Source organism: Crocuta crocuta, unplaced genomic scaffold, assembly GCF_008692635.1.
Source record: "Crocuta crocuta isolate KB4526 unplaced genomic scaffold, BGI_CrCroc_1.0 scaffold52, whole genome shotgun sequence".
NCBI classification, from domain to species: domain Eukaryota; kingdom Metazoa; phylum Chordata; class Mammalia; order Carnivora; family Hyaenidae; genus Crocuta; species Crocuta crocuta.
The window spans coordinates 280,649-305,651 of NW_027528617.1; the positions used below are offsets into that span (position 1 = coordinate 280,649).

Genomic DNA, 25,003 nt, shown 5'->3' on the forward strand with positions numbered 1-25,003 from the left:
GGCGAGGCTGTGCGGCCCCAGCGTCCCGGCTTCGACGCTAGCCGGCCCGGCGCTGCCGCTTGGGGAGGGGGGAGGGAGGTGGGCCCGCGGCGGCAGCGGAGGATTCGATTCCGGTGGTGGTGTCCCAAGGGACGTGCAGACACTCGTGAGGGGACACGAAAGGGGTTCCCGGACGTGCGGAGGTTGCCGTCTGGGCTGCCACTTCTCCCGGTGCCTTTGAAAATACCGTCAGGGTAATGCGAAGCAGCACGACTCGCCATCGTCCTTTTCCCCTTGTTGCAGGGCCAAAAAAAAAAAAAGAACATTAAGATAAAGCAGCTGTTCTGGTCAATAGAAGGCGGTAGGACGCGGCTTGTCCCCGATACACAGTTCAGGCGCTTCAGGGCGGCCCAAGGCGAAGCTATCTCTGGGGGCAAGTTCAGGTGGAGGGGCGGCACCGAGGGTCCTTCTAAGAGCTGGGTCACGTGGCTCCCGTGGATCTACGAGTCCAGAAGGTCCTGTCAGATGTCCAGACTGCCGTCCCTTGGAGCTCGGCGGCGGACAAGGCAGAGGTGGGGGCGGGGTGCTGCCGGCTGGGGAGGGGAGCTTCACGCCGTGGAGCTGCAGCCTAGAATTCGCAGGCCCGATTTTTTTTTTTTTTTTTGGCCTGTCAAAGAAACAAGACCCTGCCTCATCAGATAAAGAGTGGCTCCTAAGATTTCACGGATTTTAAGCGAGGGGTGGAGGCGCTAAGGTTAGAACACTGCGAAGGAACATCGCCCGAGGCCCGCAGAAAGAGTTTTACTTTTTTTTTTTTAATTGATATTACATCATTTTCTAACAAAATGACCCGTCGTCTGTAGCCTTGGGCTCAGGCCGGCAAAACCCTTTCCTCGGTACTGGGGACGGCCTGCGGGGTCTCTTCCTCTGTCCACACTAGCGTCACCCACCCACCAGCTACCCGCACACCGCCGGATTGGTTACGGTTACTCGTCCGTAACCAAACACAAGCAGCCGCGTTAAGTGACGACAGAGAAGGCCCTGGTAGTCCATCCCCGAGGACAGAGAAAGATACCACCAGGCTTCGAGTGGGTGCAGCCACTCCACCCAGATACTCAGAGAAGCAGAGTGGAGGGGGCTGTTGACATTAGCCGAACTAACGGGGAAAGAGCCCAAGAACCGGGTTGCCACTAGTCCGGGCTCCGCGTCACATTCGGTACGCTTCCCCACTGCCTTCTCAGGGACAGCTGTGACAGTTCTAGGTCTCATCTCCCCAGAGGGGCGAGGATAAGTGTTCCTGCCCAGGACTGCGTGCCGGGGGTCCCGCGCTGCCACAGACCGTCGCAGAAGACAGAAAGGCTTTGCTACTTCTGGACGGGTGAAGCATTGATAGTCCTGGGGCTCTAAGGAAACCATCCCAACCAACCTTAGCTTTGCTTGGTATATGAGGTCCCAGCAGCAACGGACCATTTTCTAAGTTGATAGAACAGGAAAAAAACCAAGAACGAACAAAAAACACTTTGGAGTGGGTAAAGACAGGAGAGTGGGAAGATTGGGGGGGGGTGTGGAAAAGAGGGCAAAGTTGGGTGGGGGGAACACCTTAAACATTTTTGCAGGAAGATCAGGAGAACTAGGTCTGGAAAGATCCATCAAAGTCAGAGGGTGCAGACACACACCCTGCTCTGGGAGGACCCAATCAATGAGTTTCAACTTCTCTTAGCCCTTCCCAGAGAAGTAAAAATAAAATGCAACCCCCCACACAACCCTCCAAAAACAAACACCTTTACCATACGTCCATTACAAGTTTTTAAAAAAATGTTTTTAAAGAGGAATTTAGATAGTTCTTTTAGTCACTTTTTTGGCTTGGTAACTTGAGCCTCAACTATCTCCTGTTTTCCACAATTGCCACTGAACTGTTAATACATTGTTACAACAGAAGCAGCAAGTAGTAGATTTCAAGATCTAAAATCAACATTACATAAAATGCATAAAGTGCTCAGAAGTGAATGAAGTTATGCATCCCAAACACAGTAAATTCTGTGTTTCTAGCGTTTCAAATAGAAAGTTAACAACGAGAAGGCCTCCCTTCGTGGGAGGTGGGGGAGAGGGGTTAGGAAGCAGGATGATAAATAAACTTTTAAGAGGAGAGTAAAATTTCCCCGCTTTAGTCTGCTAAAACCTGAAAAAGGAAAATTAGTTGTGTCTAAAATCAGATCTGTACTTAACCCATTATTATTATTTTAAAAAATCTCTTCCTCAATTATCACTTTCTCAAGTTCAGTTAAAATGCAATTGTCAGAATTAGGGACGCTGGGGGAGGAAGGATAGTTTTTTAAAAATTCCTTCTGAAAATCTGCAAGAAATTTCTCCCGTTTTACTTCGAGACCTCGCTTCTCTCAANTGCTTTTCACAGGGTTAATTTATGGGGCTTTCGAGGAATACTGGGACTTTTAAGATGCTCTTCATTTTCCCCCTCATTATTTGTTGTTGTTGTTACACCCCTAAAGGGACTCCCGGGTTTCAGCACCACTCAGGAGAAGGGTGGGGGTGGAAGGGCGAGAAGGGCCGGGAGGCGAAGGGGAGGGTCTACCTCCAAATCAAGACGCCTTACACGACCCAGGTGGCCCGACACAGTTTTTAAAATTAAATTTCTGACCAAATTATGGGCAGTAACACTCAGATTTAGGACCTGGGAGGAAGCTGAGACAAACGTGGGCTACACGCACCTTTTCCCAGGTCTCCACCAGTTTGAATTCGCTCCTAGGGGAAGGAAGCGTTGGAGGCCTTGGGAATTTTAAACGTTGAAAAAGCGAGGGCAGGCGGGAGAGAGGGTTAGAGTAACAGGTGAGGGGTGGTTGTTGGGGGAAGGGGGGAGGGGAAAGCCCTTAGACCGCGACTTCTCAGCGTGGGGTTCCTGCCGCAGCACCCCCGCCCCGGCCTCCGGGCGCGCGGAGGGCTGAGGCCTGCGAGGCCTGGGCCCCTGGGGGGCCGGACCTCCGCTCGCCATCTTTGATCCCTAGCGGAGGAGGTCGGTGTTCATGCTATAGATTACCTTAAAGGTTCCTTTAAGCACTTTAATACACAACTAGCTCAGAAATCATTAAGAGACCTAGAGAAGGAGAAAAAATACCCTCACACTCACCGGTAATAAGTGTTGACATGCAGCAAAAATCGATTGAGTGGAACCGAGGTGGTGGCAGCAGCGGTGGCTGGAGGGGGACCCGCGTGGGAGCGGGAGGGGCGAGAGGACCGACTCCACTGGCTCAGGAACCAGGCTTTTCTCCCTTGAAGGGAAAAAGAGGTGCAGAAACGGGTCGGCGTGCGAGTGGGCATGGGTTTGGGAAGAAGTGGGGGGGTGGGGGTGAAGACGGGAATTCTTCTTTCTGGAAGTCCAGGGGAAGGAGCTGAGGTGGGAAAAAGGGCTTCTCGTGCGTCCCGAGTCTCCGCCCCCCAGCCCGCACCACTCAGGCTGGGGATGGACCGACTCTTCCCAAACCTCGACTTCCATTTTTGTTTTCTGGAGACTGAGTTCCTCGAAATAGAGTTCTGTTTCAGCCAGCAGACTAGGCCCTCCCGTATCCAGCTCTCCCAAGTCTCTCTTGGACCTGCAGGGGACGCACGTCCTCCCGGCAGGTCCCGTCGGCCTTTCCAGCCCCCCATCCCCAAATCCCCTCTCGCAGTCCCCTCCCTCCCCTGCCCGGCCGCCCCTCCCCCCATACCGGGCGGAGCTCGGGGAGGCCCGGACCGCTGGGCTCCGCGGCTTCAGGAGCCAAAGTCCGCCCGTGGGGACCGTTTTCCTCTCCACTGCTCTCAAGTGAACAACAAGGACGGAGGTGACCCTCGGCCAAAGGGCTTTTATCTGCCCCCCACTGCCGCGTGATCCCTCCGCAGGTTAGAGGCAGAGCTTAAAAAAGAAAAAAAGAAAGAAAGAAAGAAAGTTAATGTGCATTGAGCACTGATCTTAAATCGGGGACATTATCTGCGATCTAAGTGGCAGCAGAGTCCTATGTAGAACAAAGACTCAGTGTCTGAGACTCAAGAGCTTATAGGTAAAGTTTCAGTCCGATAAAAGTAACCTAAGCGCAAAAACACAGGTTTTCTCGGCTCCAGAAAACTGCTGCCTACTTTTCACGCCCTATTCCCTAGGGTTGCGTTTATCCTCGCCCACTGTGGGGAGGACGGTGACCCGAGTAGCGAGAGACCTCGGGATTTACCCCTCACTCCCCCTCCCCCAGCGCCTCGGTAATGAATTCCTTCGGACCAAGTCGTATTTGCTACGATTTGTTACGAAATCAAATTTCACATTAAAAAAAAAAAAAGCTGAAAACCACCAACAAAGGAAGAACGGGTGCTTAAAGTTCTTTTAAACACTCACACGGACCTCATTCCCCGTTTAGATGTCAGAGGATGGGAGGGAGGGCCAGGGCTGTAATTCATCTTGATTTGCTTCATTGTCCCGCAGTTTGCAAACTATAATCCTGTATAATTTCAGGAACAAGCAGGTTTAGAATTAATGGGTCAATATTATTTAAAACAAAACACGGGGAGCATGACCTTTGCCTCAACTACATATTGCTCGACAAGACTCAGGAAACACCACTCTAACCTCTCAACCCCTGGGCTCTTTGGGAAACTAAGGGGTTGTAGTTATTAGAAATGGTCTTTGTTTCTTTTAATGTCTCATAAGGATTTGGAAATAGAATGCAATATAACATGAAGAATCTCTCTACTTAAGCCTGAAAGATAAACGTGGAGGCCTAAATATTTTGAACTGGAGGTGTTTCCTTGTAAACTTATTATAGATATACTCCTCTTGAGAGGAATGTATATAAACTGTACATGTATACACATACACACGCTTCTCCAGAACAATTTACTGGATGTGTAGAACCCCCCCCTTCACCCCCGCCAAAGGAGTATATTTGAGAGTCATTCAAAGCTGGCATACTTTCTAAATTTCTTTTCCCTTTCTTCTTTCTCTCTTGTATTATTTCCTAGCAATAATGGAATCCTCTGGGTTTAAGCCAAAGAAAAATCTGGGAGACAAGACCAGACTTTGCAGGCTTCTTTTCCCCCCTTGGGAGTGGCTTTTCTTTTTTCTTTTTCATTTCTGATGAAGGACTATAATTTATTTCTACCAAATTTGAGTAAGTCCTGCTGCCTTGTGTGTTTAGCTAGGCGGGCAGAGGGAAACTGGTTTGTTTAGGAAGCAATGACTGAGAAACCCTGGCCAGGCGACAGAGGAGGGCAGCAGAAAGAATCCAGACCAATTTGTACGTAGTATATTTTACTCCCATGAAATAAAACACATTTTTTCATATTTGCTGAAAAGTAAAACAATATTGTACGAAATGTTATACACAGGGTAGGTTGTACATAGCAGTTTCAGAAACATCATTGCATCCACCAGAGAAACTATTCTAAAACTGATATTCACACATTTTTATAATAATAATATGTTAGAAACATACAGTGTGGCATTTAGTATATACATTCCTTTGCTCACAAGCGAAAAATCCTAATCGCTTCTGTATAACATGCTTTATTTTAAAGCCTAACCTTTAAAAACACTGTTGTGATAGTACTAACAACTGCTTTTTATAAAATTAATTTGACATTTCGATATATATACATCCTTTCAGTCATTTTAATGTTAACAATGCTAAACTTAAAAAATAACAAGCTTATAGTAATGTTAAAATGTCATATCCAGTCAAACATTTGTGTGTGTCCTTGCAACTGTTGGAAATACTTTTAGTGAAAGATGTCAGACGTTGAGGAAATTCCTTTGAAATCAAAGGAGCTCTCTTTAATTCAGTGGTTTCCTTTTCTCTTTATATCTTCTTTCTCTCCCTTCCTTTGGAGCCCACGACCTTCTCTCGTAATTCCCAGTCTTTCAAGGGCAGCGTTGCCCCATCCGGCACGGTCCTAGGATCCCGGTGCTGTGGGCGGGGCTCACACCGGCCGGTCCACCGCGTACTGGCAAGCACTCAGGTTGGACGCCGGGTTCTGCACGCTGGCGTAGCCGAAGCTGGAGTGCTGCTTCGCTTTCAGTCTCAGGCTGGCCAGGCTCGAGTTACACGTGTCCCTGTAAACGTACGGAGGAGTCGGCGGCGCGTAAGGACAGGCGGGCGTCGGCACCGCGGAATTCAGCGACGGGCTGCTCAGGTTGTTCAAGTTATTCAGGCTGTTGAGGCTGGAGCCGGGGACGCCGGTCACGGCTGAGGGCACCATGCTGGACGACATGCTCATGGAGGAGATGGAATTGGGCGGGGAGAACATGCTCTGCGACGACAGAGGGTTGACGTTCATAGAGTTGAAGAAAGGGAAGCTCTTGGTGGACAGGGAGGCTGACGTGAGACCCTTGGCCGCCCAGTTGTTGTAGGAATAGCCCGGGTACATGTCGTCATAGGGCTGCATAAGCCCGTTGAACTGAGGCCCAAAGCCATTCTTGCACAGCTCGGCCTGCTGGTTGCGCTCTCGCTTTCTCCACTTGGCCCGGCGATTCTTGAACCAAACCTGGGGGGTGGAAGGCAAAGGAGCAAACAGACGCCACAGATCAGATCAGTAAAACCTTGATCCCAGAAAGCACCAGAGGTCACCCATCTCCAACACGCGCGCTCGCGCGCGCACACACACACCCCCCTCCATAATTTCCCCCAAACCCCACCGTCACCCCTCAGGGCAGGAGCTGCCTGAACTGCTTCTAAGGGAGGGAGGCCCAGCCTGGTGAGGCCCAGGCTCTGAACTGCACCACAAACCCCAGTCCAACACCTGGCGGCCTGCGGACGGCTCATTCACTAACCCAGGCCCTCCTCAGGATCCAAACACACTTACTGTAAAATAAACGTGGGGCAGCGGGTTTTCCGCCCAACCCTTACCCGGCCACCCGGCTAACTTGCTTCCATTCCAAAGCCACAGACACAGTGATGAAGACTAGTGGCTAAGAGGGCACCAGAGGCCCGCGCTCCCTCACACAGCTCCTCCCTCCAGCCTCAGACCTTCTCTGCCGTCCACACCCGCCCCCCCTCCACGCCACAGAACTCGCTCTCACAACTGGCGCCAGGCCGAAACTCCTATCCTGAGCCAGCAAAATAACAAATTAAAAAGCAGAAGACCACCTCCCCTTCAGTCGCCTAAACTCCAAAAGCTTGGCTTGTAAATCTCCGGGAACCCAGAATGGGTCGCTCTGCAACCTCCCCCTCCCTTCCTCGGCTCCTACTCACCCTCCCCACTCTAGGACGGGCCCCCGGAGCCGGGCACTGCTCCCGCCGGGCCCAGCGGGTTTGCTTGCCTTTGCAAGCCGCCTCCTGGCCCGGTCAGCCGCCACCCGGCGTCCCGTGGCCCCGACGCAACCCTTCTCTCAATCCACATCGGACCCGCCCGTCGCCGCAGACGGCGGCTTTTGTGTATTGGAGCGAGGCCTGGCCCCAGATTTCAGAGCTGACACCAGTGATGTTTCACATTACACATCTCAGCCGAGCCCAGCCGCCTAATCCGCTTTTTTTTTTTTTTTGCCCCCTTTCCCCTTTCATTCTCGATTTCCTTTTTATCCTCCTTCCTCTTTGCACCCGACTGCTATAAAAAAGCACGTTTCACTCCCACTTGGCTGGACACACCGCCGGCCTGGAAGGAGGCAGCCAGAGGGAGCGACAGCCCAGCGTGGTAGAGGTGGGGGGACTTGGGAGGGACTGCGGGAAAGCCGGAGGGGTGGGAGAAGTCTTTTCAGAAGGATTCTGGAGAACCCACTGATTGTGTTTTTATTTTAATTACTTGTAATTTTTACCCTAGGCCGTCTAAACTTTGCCCAGGCAAGGAGAGTACGTGCGAGGCCCGTTCCCCTGATGCACAGGAGAGCTAATCAAAGGCTGACCTTGCGGAAAACCACGCGGCCCGAGTCAGAGCTCTAGCTCTGTTCAGTTAAACTAAAACCATCTCCAACTTCATCCCGGCTCTCATCCACCAGCATAGCCTCACACCCTCCACAAATGCAACCCAGAGATTGCCTTCCTTGTTCCCTCAGCTTTGGGAATACATTTTGGTCTTTACACTTTTCATCATTATTGCCATTCTTATTGTTTTCTTCTTTCTTCTCTGCTTTAACTGGAGGCTCTTATTTTTCTATCCAGAATTGTTTTGTTTTTGTTTTAACAGCAAAGCCTCTGGATCCCTCTTCTGTGTGCTTCCAGAATCCTAACACATTTGGAGTTTTCCACTGACCAGCAAAAACCAGGATGTTGCTACCGGGTAATTTATTTAAGTTCACTTTTGCCAATCCATAAAGTACAGATTTGCTACAAAGGTAAGTCCCCCCCCCACTTTAAAAAATAAAACTATTATCACTGGGGAGAAGAGTATGAGTAACAATCTACTGAGAAAAGATAAATAAACCAAACCAGAGTCTTTCTTTCTTTTCCCTTTTCTAAGAAGACTAGCAGGATAGTAGGTGTGTATCACAAAACTAAGGAGCAGGGAGTGGGAGAGACCTGAATGGCCGAAAACTCGAAAAGACTGTGTGTAAGGAGGATGAGCCGAGTAGAGTGAAAAGGCCCGGAGAGACTGGGGGCGAAAGTTTTCCAAGGAGGAATCAGACTGGTCTCTGGTGGGTTTTCCTTGTAAAAGGCGCACGGGTTGGCGACTGTTCTCGGCTCCAGGTCTGGAAGGGGATTTTATTAGCACTCTTCCGGGGACTGCAGGCCGGGAACACAATGCCCTGTGCAGGGGAATGCCACGCGGCCCAGTTCGGGAGGGCTCGGGGTGGCGGGGTAGTGAGCGGCTGCAGCTCCGGGCGCCCGCGCCAGGCCTACTACCGCTGGTCTGAAAGGGGGAGCTGTAACCTCGCAACTGGGGCTGCGGAGAGGCCTTCTGCCTTCGCAAAGGCACAGCACCAGCGCCTTCCGGGGGACACTGCCTTCCACACTCCCTCCGGGTCTAAGTGGCCTGCATTTCTACAATGCCTTTCTCCCTAGCCTTCCCAGGCTCCGTGCGGGGTCCTACCCGGACTCGGGCTTCCGTAAGGTTGGTCCACACGGCGATTTCCTCGCGCGTGGACATGTCCGGGTAGCGGTTCCTCTGGAAGGTGGCCTCCAGCTCCTGCAGCTGCTGGCTGGTGAAGTGAGTGCGCTGCCTCCGCTGCCGCTTCTTCTTGGACGGGTCTTCGGCGCCCACGTCCTCATTCTTTCCCTGCTGGCTCTTCTCTTTTTCTGAAAACGAAACACAGAGAGGCTCCGGTCAGCACGTCCCACCTGCTACCCGTGAACTCCGAAAGGACCGGTTTGCAGAGGCCGCAGGGAGCGAGTGTGCGAGCGGCCTCTCCGGGCCGCGGCGAGCGCTGCGCCTGTGGGGCGTGCGGACGTGAGTGTGGGTGTGCGCGCCCCATCCGCTCCCCTCCCCCAGCGCCGCACGTTTTAGTTACATGTTTATCTCACTGTGAAGGCACATTCATTTTTATAGCCTCTGCTTTCAAGTATGTTTATACTCCTCCGCGCAGACACACCGGAGTTTTCCGGACACCTACACGCGCGCCCTTTCCCAGACCCCCTCAGATCTCGCGGTTTCGGACAACCAGTGAAGGTAGACTTTGGGATTCGGTTCCCCACCCAAGTTCCTCTGCCCTTTAGAAATACCGCCTCTTCTGCGACATAAGTTTCAGAAATACTTTTCTCATAAGCGGAGCGTCTCGGGAGCGGAGAGACCAGAGCCTGGGTTGGAAAGTCGGGGGTGGTGGCTTCTGATCATCTTCGAATGGAGATGCCGGGATTTTTTTGTGACCCAGAGAGCATCGGGAGGCCAGGACAGGAATAGGATAGATCAGGAGAATGGCTCGCGCAGTTCGCCCCACCCCGGCCGGGCGGTCGAGGTAGGGCGAAACAAACTCGGGGCCGAAAGAATCCTGGCTCCGGAAGTTATGCGGGAAGCAAACTAAACGACGGCTCCCACCACGCCTCCCCCTTGGAGGGGTCGACTTCCTGGAGAGAGAGAGCCCAGCGGCGTGGGGCGGCTGCACCCCGGGGTCTGCGGGGCCGCGCGGCGCCTTACCTGCGGCCTCGGGGCTGGAGGTGTCAGAGATGGTGTGCACCTCCAGCCTGTGCTTGGAGGAGTCCAGGGAGCGGGTCTGACCGGGAGCCAGTACCGAAGCCATGGCCAGCGGCTGGGGATGGTGACTGGAGGAAGACGAGGCGGCGGCCAGTAGCTTGGTCCCTACAGCTCGGTGCTCCAAGTGAAGCGGGCCTTTCATGCAGTTCATGGACGAAGGAGCGCGCCGCCCTACAAGTCCTGGGCTGCCGCCCGGCCGTAGCCCCGTGGCCGCCGCCGCCTGCTCCGCTTTGCGCTACACGCGCACGGTTTCCCCGCTGTGGTCGCCGCGGGCAAAGCCAGGGAGCACGACTCCTGCTGAATCCTTCTGAACCGAGAGGCCCCCGTCTCCTTCGGAGGGCTCAAGCCTTAGGGTCGGTCCGGCGGCGGAAAGTCAGCGGGCAAACGGAGACATGGGGATGTAGGTAGGAGGGCGCCGCTCGGAGCGTCTTTGGAGAGCAGGCTTCCAAGCTCCAAAGCGAAACAAGAGTGGGCAAAGACCCCTTTCTTCCCTCCCTCCCTCCCCCAAGTACCCCTCCAATAAGGAAAGCTAACGGCGACCGCGCTCTGCCCGCCCCCCGCGCGGCAGCCCTGACAGCGAAGTGTCAAGAGTGACAGGGACAGGTAGCTGATATTAGATCCCCCGCAGCGGCGGCAGCGGCTGCGGCAGCGACGCGGGCCTCCGGGCGCCCCCTCCGTGGCATGCACACGCACACCCCCTCGGGCCGTCGAGCTCGCGCACGGCCTCTCGGCAGCTCAGTTCCCGGCGCCCAGGCGAGCGGCGGACCAGCTCTGCGGCTCCGCGCTTCCCTGTTGGCCTAACATCTTAAAACCAGAGGCGGGCTTCCTGGTGCCCAGACGTCACTTTGCCGCGGCCCTCCCAACGCTCCCCGCCTCCGCCTCCTCCCAGACCCTTCGCCCAGCGGGAGTGACGTGGCTCCGCACCAATCAGGAGGCCCCGAGCCGCGGCGGAGGGACAGCCCCGTCTGCACCTATCAGCTGTGCGGGGTTGGACTAATACCTCACTGTGCCCACCAAGTCTACACCGGCCGGCTCCCGGGAATTCTGCTCCGGCCCAGCCTAGGAAGGTCTTGCTTTTAGCTCAGGCGGGGAGGTGGAGAGATGAGGCTGGGAGTTTCAAAGGCTCGGGAGAAAGGAGCGGAAAGGTCGAGAGCTGAAAGGTACAAGGATCATCAAGCCTCCCCACCCCTTCCTTTTTGTATCTCACTACATCCATTTCCAAAATAGAGATTTTTTTTCTTCCTGTATGGAAAGGAGGCATGCTACTTAAAACCGGAAAAATCTACAAAACAGCAACAAATCACCTCTCCGATCTTAAATTTTCCAAACAGCCTGTCAAGTGAATGCTGCGCTAATCTGAAGAAGCTTTATTTTAATTGCAAAGAAGACAAAGCCTTGAGAAGGCAGGCTAATAAATTAGAAATCGAGAAGCAAATGGACCCGTCAAAAGAAAATTACCTTGACTTTAAACGAACAACTGTTTGGTGGTTCACTCCGGATTTATACAAGAATAAAAAGTCGCCTCAGATCACGTTCTCTGTAATGCTTATTAGACCCCAGACAGAAAATACACAATAGAATAGAAACCCTAACCCAGCATTTTCAAAATGCTGAAAGCTTATCCATTCTACTTAGCGTTGATTAAGACACATATCCTAGATCTTTCAAATTCCTTGTACACTGTATTAAGCTTGTCCTAACCCTAGAGAGCCCGCTTTAAATTCGACTCTCTTGTTTACTTTATTATCAATCAGATTCAAATCCATAAAGCCTGCAGAATCAACAACCTTGAGCTAATTATATATAAAATATACTTTAATGAATTTCCATACAATTAGGAATGTTGCTAAATAACCACTTCCAAGGGTATTTTTTAAGTCATTTTCTTTTCCTAGGGAACTCAAGGCTGTTGAATCCTTAAAGTCCAAGCAGGCAGAGGCAGTAGAAGGGGGGGTGAAGGGCAAAAGCCTAGGAGAACACTCAGCTCAGAAAACCAAAGCCTTATTCATTTATTTTTAAAAAAGAAAAAAGCAGCACTTTGGGGACATCCAACTCTTTACCACACTGTTTCCAAAAAAATGAATTCCCAAAGGAATTAAAGAAATACAAACATATCATTCAAAATGACTTTTGAAAGTCCTTTTGTCCTTTGCTTACTTAGGTCATCGGGAGAGGACAAACTAATCTCTTCTGGGTTTCTGCATTGATGATTGCTTTATTGTGGAGTTAGTGTTATCATCCCTGAATGTGTATTTGTTTGACATTACAGTCAATGATTTCTAACATCAGTATGAGGTATCTTCAGAAAACTCCCTCCCTGTCCTTCACAAGATTGGGAAACTTACTCAGTCTGGGGCAGAGTGGATGAGGCAGACCGCAATTACGTTTGTAACCTATGTGTCTCTCCTTTGCCGGGCTCTCTCCGCCGAACCCTGTCTGCAACTCCTCTCCCAGTTTAAACATGCTTGAGAGCCAACCAAAGAAGCAAATGACACTTGTTCTTCAGTTTCCCCCCGGAAGTATCATCCCACTTTAAGAAAAACTGAGCTGAAAGGAGGAATTTTCTTTATAGTACGCTTTAGATCAGCATTTCCTGTTTTAACCTTTTATTCCAGTTCACCCCATTCCAAGCATACACACACCTGCTGAGAGCAGAACACATCCTCATGTGACAAGTCTGCATTAGCTGAGACTCACACATCCAGCTATATTAGGTCCTGCAATCTTATCACTAAATTATACATATTACACCAGCAGCCTGTTGGTAAAGAAGGTTAAATTAATTTACATTCTGCTCATTATCTGGTGCTTAAATGACGAATTTTATCCCTGAGATTTGGCGGAGAATCTCCTCAGACCCCACAGCGTTTCACCGAAGACAATGCTCTTACATTTGTAGTGGTTTTTAATCTGATAAGACTCTAATTTGCTTAAGTCTTTTAAATAAGGGTTTTAAATGTTTCTAGCCGTTTTCTTATTGAATTTCCTCTAATTCCCCCAAGATCATAAAGTATATGTGTAAAGTAAATATTTCCTCCCATTGCACTGCCAGACGATGACCTATAACTAAGTCAATATGAATTCAGCTCTTTTCTGCCCAATGTGTTTACTAACCATATTCCAGTTTCTTTTATTTTAAACCTCAGTAGAGCTCCGATCTCCAAAGTAACACCCCCATGAAGCTTCATTTCATGAAAAGATTCCATCACACGAACAAATGATAAACTACAGCGAGCATACTTTCTTTCTTGGTATTTTTTGGTGGAGGCTCTGAGTGTTTCTCAAAACTCCTTACTCAGGAGAGCTGAGAAGCTCCACAGAAACGTAGATTTCTAAGCTCATCTCTCACTAAACCCACAGAATTTTGATTTAAACTCAGTGGCTCTGTTAACTAACAGAACTTTCAAGGCAGACACACAAATGGGAAGACCTAGTCTCCAAACCAGCTTTCAAAGTGGCTGAAAAACCCAAGGGCGAGTGACAGCGCTTCAGAGTGCCAAAGCATGGGAGAGGTTGGAAGTGCTGGTGATCTTCAGGCAGCCTAAAACCCTAAAAAGATAAGGAATCTTAAATTGTAACTATCCAGTGCAAAGTCAAGTGGAGAATAAAGACAATTATCTGGAGATGTCTGGTTAAAGTAAAAAAATATAACTGTATCTATCTATCTATCCATCTATAATATCTGTCTATCTATCTATCTAATCTATCTATCATCTATCTAGATATGCACATATGANCTCTCCTAATCGCCTAGTCACTTCACACATGGTGAGATTGGCTGACCCCCTTCTCAGGCCCAACTCCATGGATGCTGGGAGAACACCAACATGAAAAGTCTAGATGGAGAAAAAAAAGTGAGTAATGGGAAACCAAAAAACACTTTTCAATGAAAACAGTGGTGGTGATGATTGGCAATTTAGGAGACTTAATCTACCAAAACGCTGTGGGTGCACAGATATTGACAGTATAGATAAGGAAGGGGTTGCAAGTAATCCTTGTACTTTGCAGGTTGAGTACTACCTCTATATCCCCCCACCTCTGCACACTCTTCTTTGGTTCTAGAAATCACTATGACTTCAGCCTCCATCACAGAAATTTCCTTTCCAGAGAAAAATGAGGATGGTCAGTTAGTGAAGCTGGAGGTGCTGTAAGGCCTCCACGGAGGGTGGAGCAAGGGAAGCCCAGTGCGACGTTTAGGTTTTCAAGTCCGAAGACATTCAAGAATTGTCTCAGTTGGGTTTTCTTTGCTTATTCTTTCAAAGCCAGACCCTTGAGGAGGGAAATGTGTGACACGGGGTCAGGCATGTTTTGAGCTGCTGGTATTTGCCACCGATTACCAGTCTTAAGGTCTTATTTAATTTCACACTCTTTAGTGTTAGTTGCGCAAAGCCCCTCTGGCCTTCGCGAAGAGATTGGTTGGTTATGGAGCCAAACTCTACGGTGCGGGGTCCAAGTATGGACTTATATCCAACCAAGCGATACACAAGTTTTCGTGGGGGGAAATATGTCTTCAAAGCTCACCTGTAAGATCACTCAATTAGGTGCCTCCCTATGCTGTCAGACCTTAGAGGAGTGGGAGTCTTGCCCTGGCCCAGGCCAGTTCAAGGCTGAGGCCCGCCCAGACTCAGCCGGGAGCTGCGTGACCGGCATGAGTGTGTGTTGTGTGCGTGCGCGTGTGGTGTAAGGCGCAGAGGTCAGATGAAGACCTTGCACCCTGCTCAAGAAGTGGCCCTTCCTCCCCTCCTTCTTCTGCCTGCCTTTTCTCCGGACACTAACCAATCCGGAAGGACCCCTTCGCTGTACCCCGTGCTCCAGGCACGAAGCGGAAGCACCCAGAAATTTAAAACGTTACTGTGGTTGATCCCCTCCTACCCCATTCCTTAAATGGATTTAAAAAGTGCTGGTTTGTAAAAAGGGGCAGATTGTTTTCTGAATCGTTAAGTCTGTGCACGTACTGAGCAACACCCAGATTCTCTGGGTCTCTACAAATGGCACCCATATTTTAGTCCCACACTTGAGCTTTGGAGTAACTAGCTGGGCATGCTCAGTGTGTGGGGGGAAGGTACCCCCACACTGGCAGCTGAAGAGAAAAAGCGGAGATTAGCGGAGGCAGGACGGGTGTGTGTGTGTGTAGGGGGGGTACTGCTGAAATCATTAAGCCCACGTGTTGTAATGCCTTTTCACATTAGTTTGTTAGCACAACAGGTTTATTCCGAGAACATTTAATCCCAGAAAACAACTAGTAAAGGTAGAGTGGTATAAATGTGTCTTAGCAATGGGGGCGGGGGGATGAAAATGAGATAGAGATGAAAATGAGCTATCCATGTCCAGAGAGAACTGGCAAGGGACTAACTAAAGTCACTTTGAAAATTGGATTAAAACTCGCCATTTTCTCTTTTCTCTATTTCTCCTCTCTAGCTCATGTCTGTCTCCCTTTTCTATTTCTCTTGCTCTCCCTTCTTTCTGTCTTCCCTCTCCCAGACATGCTGGTAGCTAACATTCAGCATTAGTTGTCATGGTGACCATAAATCACATAAATCCAAAAATACCCACCTATAATCTGAGATGAAGCTTTTATTTCCCTAGCGAAATAATATTTTAAAAGCTGTCAGCTGACAAAAAAAGAAAGAAAGAAAGAAAGAAAGAAACCCACCTCATCGACGTAACCCAAGTAATATATTACTTCTAAAGGTTTAAATTAAAATGTCAGCCTGTTAAAAACATGCTGGAAGAATTTTGGGTACTCTTCACGTCAGATCTTCACAATAAAGTCGACTCCATCACTCCTGATCACTCTTTAACACATATACACAATTCTGCTGCTCATTCTTCTTCTATTAATTTCTTCCCTCTGCTCCCAACTATCTAAATCTGGGAGTCTAAGAAAGGAGTCTCCACCTGGGTCAGAAAGGAGCTCACTCTTCTGCCTGAGCCTTTGGAGGGCCTTCTGTGTTGTTCCTCTATTTATCAATCATTTCCCGAAATGAAAGATGGGGGTTTGGGGGAAGAAAAGGTTCTGGACAGGATCCAAATGAGGGCGATTTTCTAGAGGAACTGAGAAGAAACGCATAGAGAAGGACTGGTGAGGGCAGACGGAGTAGTGGAGCTGGGCGAACAGATTCAGTGATTAAGCCCAGCCTAGGAAAGGTACCTGTATTCTCCGAATCCTGCCCTTTTCTCCAGAGAAGAAACTTTCCTCTTTGGAGACCCTAGTGGGGGAGAGGGGGGTGGCGGCCACAGTTGAGCCTTTTGTCTTCTACCTTGGGCTTGTTGTCTTTTGCCTATCTTTGGATTACAGGGTATTCGCCTAGATGAAGAGCCATTAATTACCCATTCAGTCAATATTAGGAAGACGACAAAGCTTTTTACATAGGATTAAGAAGACATCAGATTGTTCCATTAGTATATTCCTGCTCACGAATAAGCTTTCGTTATACATTTCCTTTTCCCTCCCGAGTCGCTCTAACAACTGCTGCATATATTAACAGCAGGCAGTGCAGAATAACAACCCAACCAGCCTGACGAAACTTTGAGCGCACTTGGTGTCAGTAGCAAGGAACACGACCTGTAAAGACTACCTCTGCGGGTGGGGATCCGCAGGGACTGACTACCTATTGCACAACTGGTACGATTTCCCCTGACGGGGGAAAACCCACAAAACGCAGAGGCAGCTGCTGCCAATAAGCTNGGTGGAGGGGTAGAAAAGAAAATGGAAATCCCTCTCCTTAACCCTGTTCTCCTCTGTCGTTGCTTCTTCCTTAGACCTCCTGCCCCGTGTGCTTGCCCCCGTCTCTCCTCCCGGGCCTCACTAATGGCCCTCTGCCCTTCTAAGCATCCCCCTTCTTTCTAACAACGCTCAGGCCGCAAGCACTGCCGCACGTACCACCATATCGCGTTTTGCTGGAGATGGTCTGGACCTGCTTGTTAGCATTAAAGCTGCTTCATAACGGCGAAGGGAAACCGGCTTATTTGCTTTCAGGGGGTACATTAGGAATCCACGTAGTATGTGCTCGGCAAACATTTGCTAATGGAATGAATGAAGGGTTTGCTGCCGCCAAGGCGGCGGGGGGTTACCCGGGGTTCTCCGAAGAAGACTGGGGCCAAGTTGCCGCTGAGAGAGTGTGTCGCGGCTGGGGACGCCACAGGGGGCCTTGGAGTCCCCCTCCCAAGGGAAGGAAGTCTGCGCACACCAGAGACCTTAGTGAGGCTCTTCCAGCTCATCCATTTAGCCAAAGCTATTTAAAAATTAATGGCGTCTCTGGGGAAGGCCCGGCGAATGGTCGCCAAAGCTAGGCGCCCGCACCGCGGGGCGGCAGCTGGGTCCGACTTCAGTCCGGAATCAAGAGCCACCGCCCCGAAACTTTAAGGGTTACTGACAGGGGAAGATGAGTCCTCCTCCCCCCCCCCACCTTCCTGAAGGTCAATGGCACTTTGTGAATTCAGCAAGGCGGCTTTTTGGGGGGCACTCAAAGCAAGGAAGCCCAAGCCTCTGCTCTAGGGGGACTTTCTCAGCAGACCTCTGTGCCTTCTTTCTGGGTTACAGCTTAACTTGCCAACTCTTCCCGCCTCCACTTGGATGCCTAGTCATTCCTCTTTCTACCCTCTCCTAAAACCCTGGACTTAGGGGTCTCCAGCCGACTTCCTACTCCTCCCGATTAAGGGTTTGAGCCGGCCTGTGGGCCAGCCCAATGGGTATCAAGGGGACAAAGGTTTGCTTGGAAAGGAACGCTGAGTCCCAGCCTTCCAGAGGTTTACCTTGTCTACTTAGGGGTTGTTTTCAGTCTTTAACGAAGACACAGTGTTTCAGAGGGGTTGAGGAGAGGGTAATGCCAATAACAAAGTATCACGACCCCTTTTGAAAAAAATACATATCATTGTAAACAATTTTCTTTTTGGAAAAGAAAGCTCTTAAAAAATGGAGAAAAAAATCTTTTAAAAGAGCCAGGAGTTTGCATAGGACATAAATTAAATTTACTCCTATTCAGTAAAGGGGACTCTGGCAGCCTTCCTTGGAGGCACTGTAGTTTTGCTTACTCGTGCATGACTTTTTTTTTTTTTTTGGTCTACTACATCCCTAAAACCCAATAAAATCAAGATTTTCAACATTTCTCCCTATCGCATGCCTCTCTTTAATTAATGGCATTAAACATGTTTAGGCAGCAATTTTCCTCTTACGTCCAAAAGGTAAAAAACAGATTGTTGCCAATGTGGAGGCAGTGCACTAAAATAATCCGGGCCTGAATATAATGGTTAAGGAAACAATCCTTCATTACGTCTAGTTCTTTATTTATCTGCTAATTATCAAAAGTGGATGCTCAGTGGCAGTGGGGACTGTGACAGGCACAGAAAGGACTCCCTGGCTGTCCCGGCTTCTTGCCCACCTAAAAGGCTCCCATCCCAACTCAAGCTTCTCCTCCAGCCGGCTCCCATGGAGACCTCCTGTCCTCAGAAACCATCCCTGCGGTCCAGCAGCCCTGGGGCTGGGGTGGGGATAAGAGGCATTAGGCATCTCTCAGGCTCCCGGAGCATCGGGAAACGTCAGCCTCAACTCGGCGAGGGCCAGCCCGCCCAGAGCGAAACGAGATTGGGGAGCTCCCCGGGTCTGGCCAAAGCCAGGGCTGAACCCGCACAAAACATTTCCCTGGGAGTCATGGCTGTTCTTGATTTTTAACCATATCCCAAACATACTCCGGTCTAATAATTTATTTTTACGACCGATTATCAAACAGAGGAAGAATTTAACACAATCTTAATGACAGAAATCACCCGACGTTATCTCTGCACGGCCCCATTTAACCCCATGGGGTTAATCCCGGACAAGTGAGCGTTTAACTAGCCCCGCGTGAGGACAGGCCTCGAGACACTGTGCTGTGTGGTGGCTGCTCCGCTCCGGACCATTTTAGAAGTTTAATTTATACAAATGATAATTTTCTCAGGGTTACCGAGAAGTCCGAATACACGGCCTTTGTTTTGTTCTGAACAACACGGTTTGTTTACTTGGCGGGGAGTCCCAATTCGCTCCCCTCCGGCACACATTACATTTGTATCCTTACACTTTAATCCGGAAAGAGGGCGTTAGGGGCTGAGGGCTGCGGGGGGCTTTATCTCCTCACACTATCAAAGGTCAACAACCTCCTTAAGGTTAGGCACTTGTTATTACAGAAGCCTGGAAAACCCGGAGAATAGAACCGTTGTTAAGTTTGAGTTTTTCATGTATTCCAAGGGAAAGCTTGTCCACACACGCGCGCGCGCGCATACACAGACACACACACACACACACACAACTAAAGGGCAGGTTTCAGTTCAGCAAAGGCCTCTGCGGTGGGTTGGAGACGTTTTAACTTTGACACAAGCCAGCCGACTCTGAGCAGCATGGTCCCTTGACTCATCCACAGTTGAAGCCAGCTAATCAAGCAACGACACCACGAAAACCCGAGGCCTTTCAACCTGCACAACAGGTAGGTTCGCGTCGACAAGGGTACACACTTCATTCCACCCTTGGCTGCGGCGCACAGTCGCTGCCCTCAGGCTCTGCGGGGCTCTCGCCAGCTCCCCGCCGCCCGGCCTGGCGACTCCGCGCCGTCCACACGCCTCCGGTGCTGGCCCTTGCGGGGCACACCCCGCACCCACCAGCCTGGGCGGGGCGCGGCCGCGAGCGGCCAGGGCGGGGCGCACCCTCGGCGGCGCTGCACGCAGTGGGACACGGCCGGCGACAGAGGTCGCTGTTGGACTACTTTTCCACGCCAGCTAGCGGCGCAGAGGTAGGTTGGGGTGTGCGTTGGTGATGAGGCCACAGGGAGAGAGCGAAGAAGAGCGAGAGGGAGAGGTGTTGGGTCTCAGGAGTGCAGTATAATTCAGGGGAAAGGAATTAACGTCCCTGGGACGGCTGCTGCTCGTCGCACACAGAGGCCAAGTGTCTAAGTCAAGGAGCAGGCGCGCCTGCCTCGCGGCCTCGCCCGCGTGCGCTGTACCCGCAGCCCAGAGGCCCAGAGGCGGGTGACCTGCGCGCGGCCTGCGNCCGCCTCTTTCCGGCTCTCGGGAGAGTCTGTGAACTCGACCTTTTTGATTTCGGAGTCTTTGGAGAAGAGGCATTCAACGGCCTCCGGCTGCACGCCTGGGCCGAGCGCGCCCGCCCCGCAAGCGGGCAGACAGACGCCCCGGACCGCGGTGGCAAGAAGCGAGGGCGTTGGGAGTCGGGGTGGGGGGCAGGCGGGACGAAGACGAGAAAGAGGGACAAAGAGCAAAGACCCGGTTAGAGGAGAGGGCGGAGGGCACTCCCGTCTCCCGGACCCGCTGGCAGCCCGGCGCAGGGCGGCACACGCTCTCCGCGCCTCCCCGGCTGCCAGCGGCTCCCCCAGAGGCAGGGGTAGGCCCCGGGCGTCAGGACGCGGCGAGCGGCTCCCTCCTTCTCCATATCCCCGCTTCCTACCCCCGGGAGAGGCTGCGGGTGTCCCGCTTCTGATTCCCTTTCTGCCCGGCCGGTCCCTCCGGGAAGAGCCCGTCGCCGCTGCCTCGCCACGGCACCGGTGCCCTCTGGCGGCCCTCGCTTGGTGCGGTCTCCCGTCGGGTCACCCGGGCAGGAGAGGCGGGTTCTTACCTAGTTGCACACACGCCGACACTAGTTTGCGGCAGTTGGTCTCCATTCCCCGTTGTCTGCAAAATAAAAGAGAAGCAGGGCTGTGAGAGGCGGCGGTCGCCGAGCGTGCCGCGCTCAGCGGGCGCTACCTGGAGGGCGGACAACTTCAAAGTCGCTCTAAGTGCCCACTCTGGGTCGGGCTTCTGGCGTGCTTCTCCCCTCACACCTACCCTGGCCCCTGGTCCCGGGCAACGGATGTGTACTAAGAGGGGGATCTCCCCCCAGCACTGCGGTGAAAGGGCCCAGGCGCTCTTGACGGACGACTCCCCCTCCCCCCGCCGTGTCCTGGGGTAACTTAGGCTATGGAACTACTCGCAAGGTGTTTATGTTAAGAGCCCGTCTGAACACGGGGGCAACCTTAGCAGGTACAGAATTTGGGGGTGAGTGGAGGGGACTTTTCTATTTAAGAAGTTGCGTGGAAGGCCACCATTCAGCACAGGGCTTTTCGTCAGTAGGCGCTCAGTAAACATCTGCAGAATATCAGACTCCACTTGTACCTGTCCTAGACAGCAGTTTTCCTCGATTTTCTGTAATTCTGAAATCAACGGGACTCTTAAGGCTCTCGGCCTAGGGTACTCCAGGAGCGAGCGGGCTTCGGGCCTCTCATCCATCAGGAGCCACTTTTCCATATTTAGCCACACTTTTCCCTGGAGATACTCACCCGATCATTTTTTTACCCTAAACTAAGATTTAAGATCGAAGAGGAGGGAAACGAAGTGGACTGAGAAGAGAACGGGGCAAACGTCCGGAAGGTTTTCCACCCACTGCGGACGTAGGAACAACTCTCAGAAAACTGCTGCCCCGATTCAACCCCGGCAAACCAAATCTTTTTCACATTTCTAACCGCAACGCAGCGAGCCAAGCGTTTAACGCGCGCCCCCTTTTTTCCGCCACAGGCAAACCGGGAGAGGTGGGTGGCGAGAGGCTCTGCTCGGGTGGGTGGAAGAGCCGCGGGCGGCTTTAAAGACAGAAGAAAAGAAAGGAGGTCTCGGGCTCCCCAGGCCCTGTGGATCTCGGTGCCTGCCCCTCTCCGCGCTAACCAGGGTATGCCGGCGGCGGGAGGGCCCACCTCGCTGTGGTCCAGGGCTGAGGGTAGGAGCGGGCGTTGCCCCTTTGGCGCAAAAGCAGAGGCGGGACAGGGCACTGCGGGTCTGGCTCTAGTCTGGGTCGTATTTCCCCGCTCCTTGGCCTCTGCTGGAACGAGCCGGGCCCCGGGAGCCTCTGGCCAAGGTCGCAGCTTAGAGGAGGGGCTGTCCCGCGCCAGGGCGTGGGTATCCAAGGGTTCCCCCCCACTCGCTAGCTGGGACGTGGGCGGGGGCTCTGCGGATCCTTGCAGGCCCGGGGGCCCAGAAGTAGCAGTTTGGCGGCTCCAGATTTAGTGATTCTGCAGTAAAATCACAGGATTAGTCCCTGATTGAGATGTCTGTTCGTGAGATATTACAAAATTCATTATCACAGCTTTCTACTAACTCGATATGAAGTAACACAGATGGGATTTTATTAGTCCAGACTTCAAATGTTTACTTATGATAATTTCAGGGGAAATTTGCATGTCATCATCAATTCGATAATCTTTTTTTTTTTTTAAACATCTGAACTGGCTGCATTATTAGCGGGTAGCCGAAGCATTGCAGATGGTAACTGCAAATAGTTTTTATTTTTTTAAGAAATGAAATATACAAAAGAAAAAGATGGGGTCGCTCAATATAAAGTCAGTCAATTATTACACATTCTCCCCCCTACTCCCAAGCTTCACTGCTGAAGACCAAACAAAGCAATACAAAACAAATCAAGAACTCTGCTCTAAGGACTGAAAAGAAGGTCAAGGCGTGTTCCTTAGCTCACTCCTAATGTCCTTGTGAGTTGGGGATTTGTTTTGCAGTCAAAATGAGCCCCAAGACCAGCTTTTTTTTTTTTTTTTTTTGCTTCATATAAATTACCAGGCCTACTAGATGAACTGAATCTAAGTAACTGAGGAAGATAGTTTTTAAAAATAACCTCCAATTCCCGCCTGCTGATCCTTAAACTTGCCCTGTCAAGTAAGACAAGTCTTACTAGACAAATTTGGCTGCAGGATTTAGGGACTAGCTTCCACCACTAATCTCACAAATTAAGATGTGCAACTTTTCTTGATGGGAAGTTGTTCTCACCCCAAAAGTTCAAGTCCTGGTCTGAACGTGTATGCCAAGCAATCTTGTTTTGGCTAACTTGAGTTTTCTATTGTGAGTAGGCTAAAAAGCACAACATAGTTAATGAAGCATACTGAACCACACTGGCCAAGGTAGGCCGTCAAAGCCTGAGAAATAAAACAATTTTCTTAAAAATAATTTCTGACGATTGCCATAAGAGGAAATCACAGGAAAAAATATAGTTCTAATAATTCCAAAACCTTTCACGTTCCCCCCCTTTCCATTTATTGTGTTACCCCATAACAAAATCTTCAGTGGAAAGTTTAAAAATAAACAGCACAAGAACATATGTTTTATATGAACTAAATTGGGGAGATTAGCCACTAAATTAATTTGCAGTGGGTAATCGGTTAAGGAAATTAAAATGCTGCTTAACAATTCTGTATTTTACCAGTTTAAGCCTTCTTTTAAACCAATTAATATTGATGCTTTAGGAACACTTGAAGACAAACATGCTCAACTTGAGGAACAAAGCACCTGAATAATTTAAGTGTAGTTTTGCTGAGGTAAAGTAAAACATTCTGTAAATGAAGTAGCTATTTAATTTTTAGGGAATGTTTGATGATTAAAACTGTGTATGCTTATTTTGTGTTTCGCCAGTAAAAATCCTCAATTTCTTTTGCCTCCTTGCTTTGTCTCCTTGATATAATTGGTATTTGAATGTTAGATAAATTTCTTCCAAACTTACATGAAAACCACCTTTAATTTCTATTAATGGCCTAAAAACTGCAAGGAAATCTCTGTAAATCAGATTATTTTTCATAAAAATATTTTAGAATATATGAACGCCTGTGTTATTTTAATTCGTAATAGTAAAAGGTTTTTTTTCCCATTGAGTTTACTTTAGTAAGACATAATACACACAAAGGAGTAAAAATCATACTACCCTCTCATGGTTCGATTTCTGAATTACTTAGGAGAGTCAAGTCATTGAAAAGAGAACCGTATTTCTTAGATTTAGAATCATATTTTTCTTTTCTTACTCGACAGTTGGAAAATAGTCCTCTCCTCTGTACCCATTTAAAATGTATCTCCTGAAGTGCAAGACTGGAGTTGACTGGTGATCAATTTAAAGGATTTATAATCCGAAGTAATTGTGTGAGCCTGGCATCCAGGCCTGGCTCCCAGGTAATTCGCTTGGGCCTGAGAGGTCACTAACTGCCAGTTAAGATGGACTCTTTTCTCCAATTGGTAACAATGGGAAGGGGGCTAATCTTCCAGTAGCTGAAACTTTGTACCCTGCCCTTTATCTTGAGAATGCTAATCCTCAGCCTGAGGATTTGTCCCTGCAGTGTTGGCACCGAGATTTAAGGGAAGATACCTCGTTTTAAATGCCAGCCATGGTCTCGCTTCCCACTCGACTTCAGCAACCCCATAGATTGTGAGTGTCTGCGACTGGAGACGAGAGGAGCAGGGCTTCGCGAGGTCTGTTTGCCAACTGAGTTACTTCGAGGGGGAAAGGCAGCCCCAAGAACCACAAATCACCTACGGTGAAGATTCTCCAAAGTGGAACAAATTTCCAAACTCGCATTATCTCACATCCCTGCGGAGAGAGACGGCCTCCACTTACCGGCTACCGGGAGAGAGCTGCTGTCTCCGCGTCCCACCGCCTCCCGGGGAGATTTCCAGCAAGCCGAGGCGCAGGCTGCACCGCAAGCGCCGGAAAGCCCAGCCCGAGAGCACTGCGGGGCTCCCGAGGGTGCCAAGCTCCGAGGGAGTCCACGGGTGCGCGGTGGCCGCCGCAATCTAGCCGTCACTGGCAGTTTCTTTCTGCTCCTCTCCAGCTTTCTCGCTCTGCCTCGCACTCTCTCTCCCCTCCCTCGCTCTCATCCCTCTCTCTTCCCTCAGCTCGGTCTCCGTGTGGGGAGTGACGTGACGTCAGCAGAGATTCCACCAAACTCCACTGCACAGTGGCGGGCGGGCGGGCCCCCGAGCCCGGCTGCGCGGCGGGCGTTCCAGGGGCGAGCGCCGCGTCCGGGCGAGCGCGGGGGGAGCGAGCAGGGGCGACGAGAAGCGAGGCAGGGCAGGGAGGTGAGGCCGGCAGGCCAGAGACTCGGGAGCCACAGGAAGAGCCCAGAGAGCGAAAGCGGGGTTCGGGGACCGG

General features: G+C 50.6%; 2 protein-coding genes and 1 long non-coding RNA gene across 10 annotated transcripts in view; 1 reads left to right on the plus strand and 2 right to left on the minus strand.

Moving 5' to 3' along the window:
* Positions 1–3,593, minus strand: part of LOC144224157 (uncharacterized) — a 53,685-nt gene extending 50,092 nt beyond the window's left edge. For 4 of the 6 annotated variants that reach the window (XR_013332966.1, XR_013332964.1, XR_013332962.1 and 1 more), the window contains exons 1-3: positions 3,476–3,593; positions 3,122–3,263; positions 227–272 (exon numbers count right to left, since the gene is read on the minus strand). Coding sequence is in view for 1 of the 6 variants with exons in the window: in XM_077755005.1 (XP_077611131.1) it covers positions 38–272; positions 3,122–3,312 (426 nt within the window). In the remaining 5 variants the exon portion in view is untranslated. Of the gene's footprint in view, positions 1–9; positions 273–3,121; positions 3,321–3,475 lie in introns of those variants that run through there. The other 2 variants (XR_013332961.1, XM_077755005.1) reach the window with 2 other exon arrangements.
* Positions 3,594–5,249: 1,656 nt separating this feature from the next.
* PITX2 (paired like homeodomain 2) lies at positions 5,250–24,922 on the minus strand. Of its 3 annotated transcripts, none has more exons than XM_077755008.1 (4): positions 24,470–24,922; positions 20,672–20,727; positions 8,977–9,182; positions 5,250–6,498 (listed from the first exon to the last, which is right to left on the minus strand). In XM_077755008.1, the coding sequence occupies exons 2-4, from the start codon at positions 20,715–20,717 to the stop codon at positions 5,935–5,937; spliced, it is 816 nt and encodes a 271-aa protein (XP_077611134.1). In that variant the 5' UTR covers positions 20,718–20,727; positions 24,470–24,922; the 3' UTR covers positions 5,250–5,934. The 3 variants fall into 3 exon arrangements, with proteins under 3 accessions (XP_077611134.1, XP_077611135.1, XP_077611133.1); XM_077755009.1 differs by lacking the exon at positions 24,470–24,922 and adding an exon at positions 21,780–21,875; XM_077755007.1 differs by lacking the exons at positions 20,672–20,727; positions 24,470–24,922 and adding an exon at positions 10,018–10,551.
* Positions 24,557–25,003, plus strand: part of LOC144224160 (uncharacterized) — a 12,438-nt gene continuing 11,991 nt past the window's right edge. The window contains exon 1 of the long non-coding RNA XR_013332970.1: positions 24,557–24,624. This is a non-coding gene — a long non-coding RNA (uncharacterized LOC144224160). The remainder of the gene's footprint in view (positions 24,625–25,003) is intronic.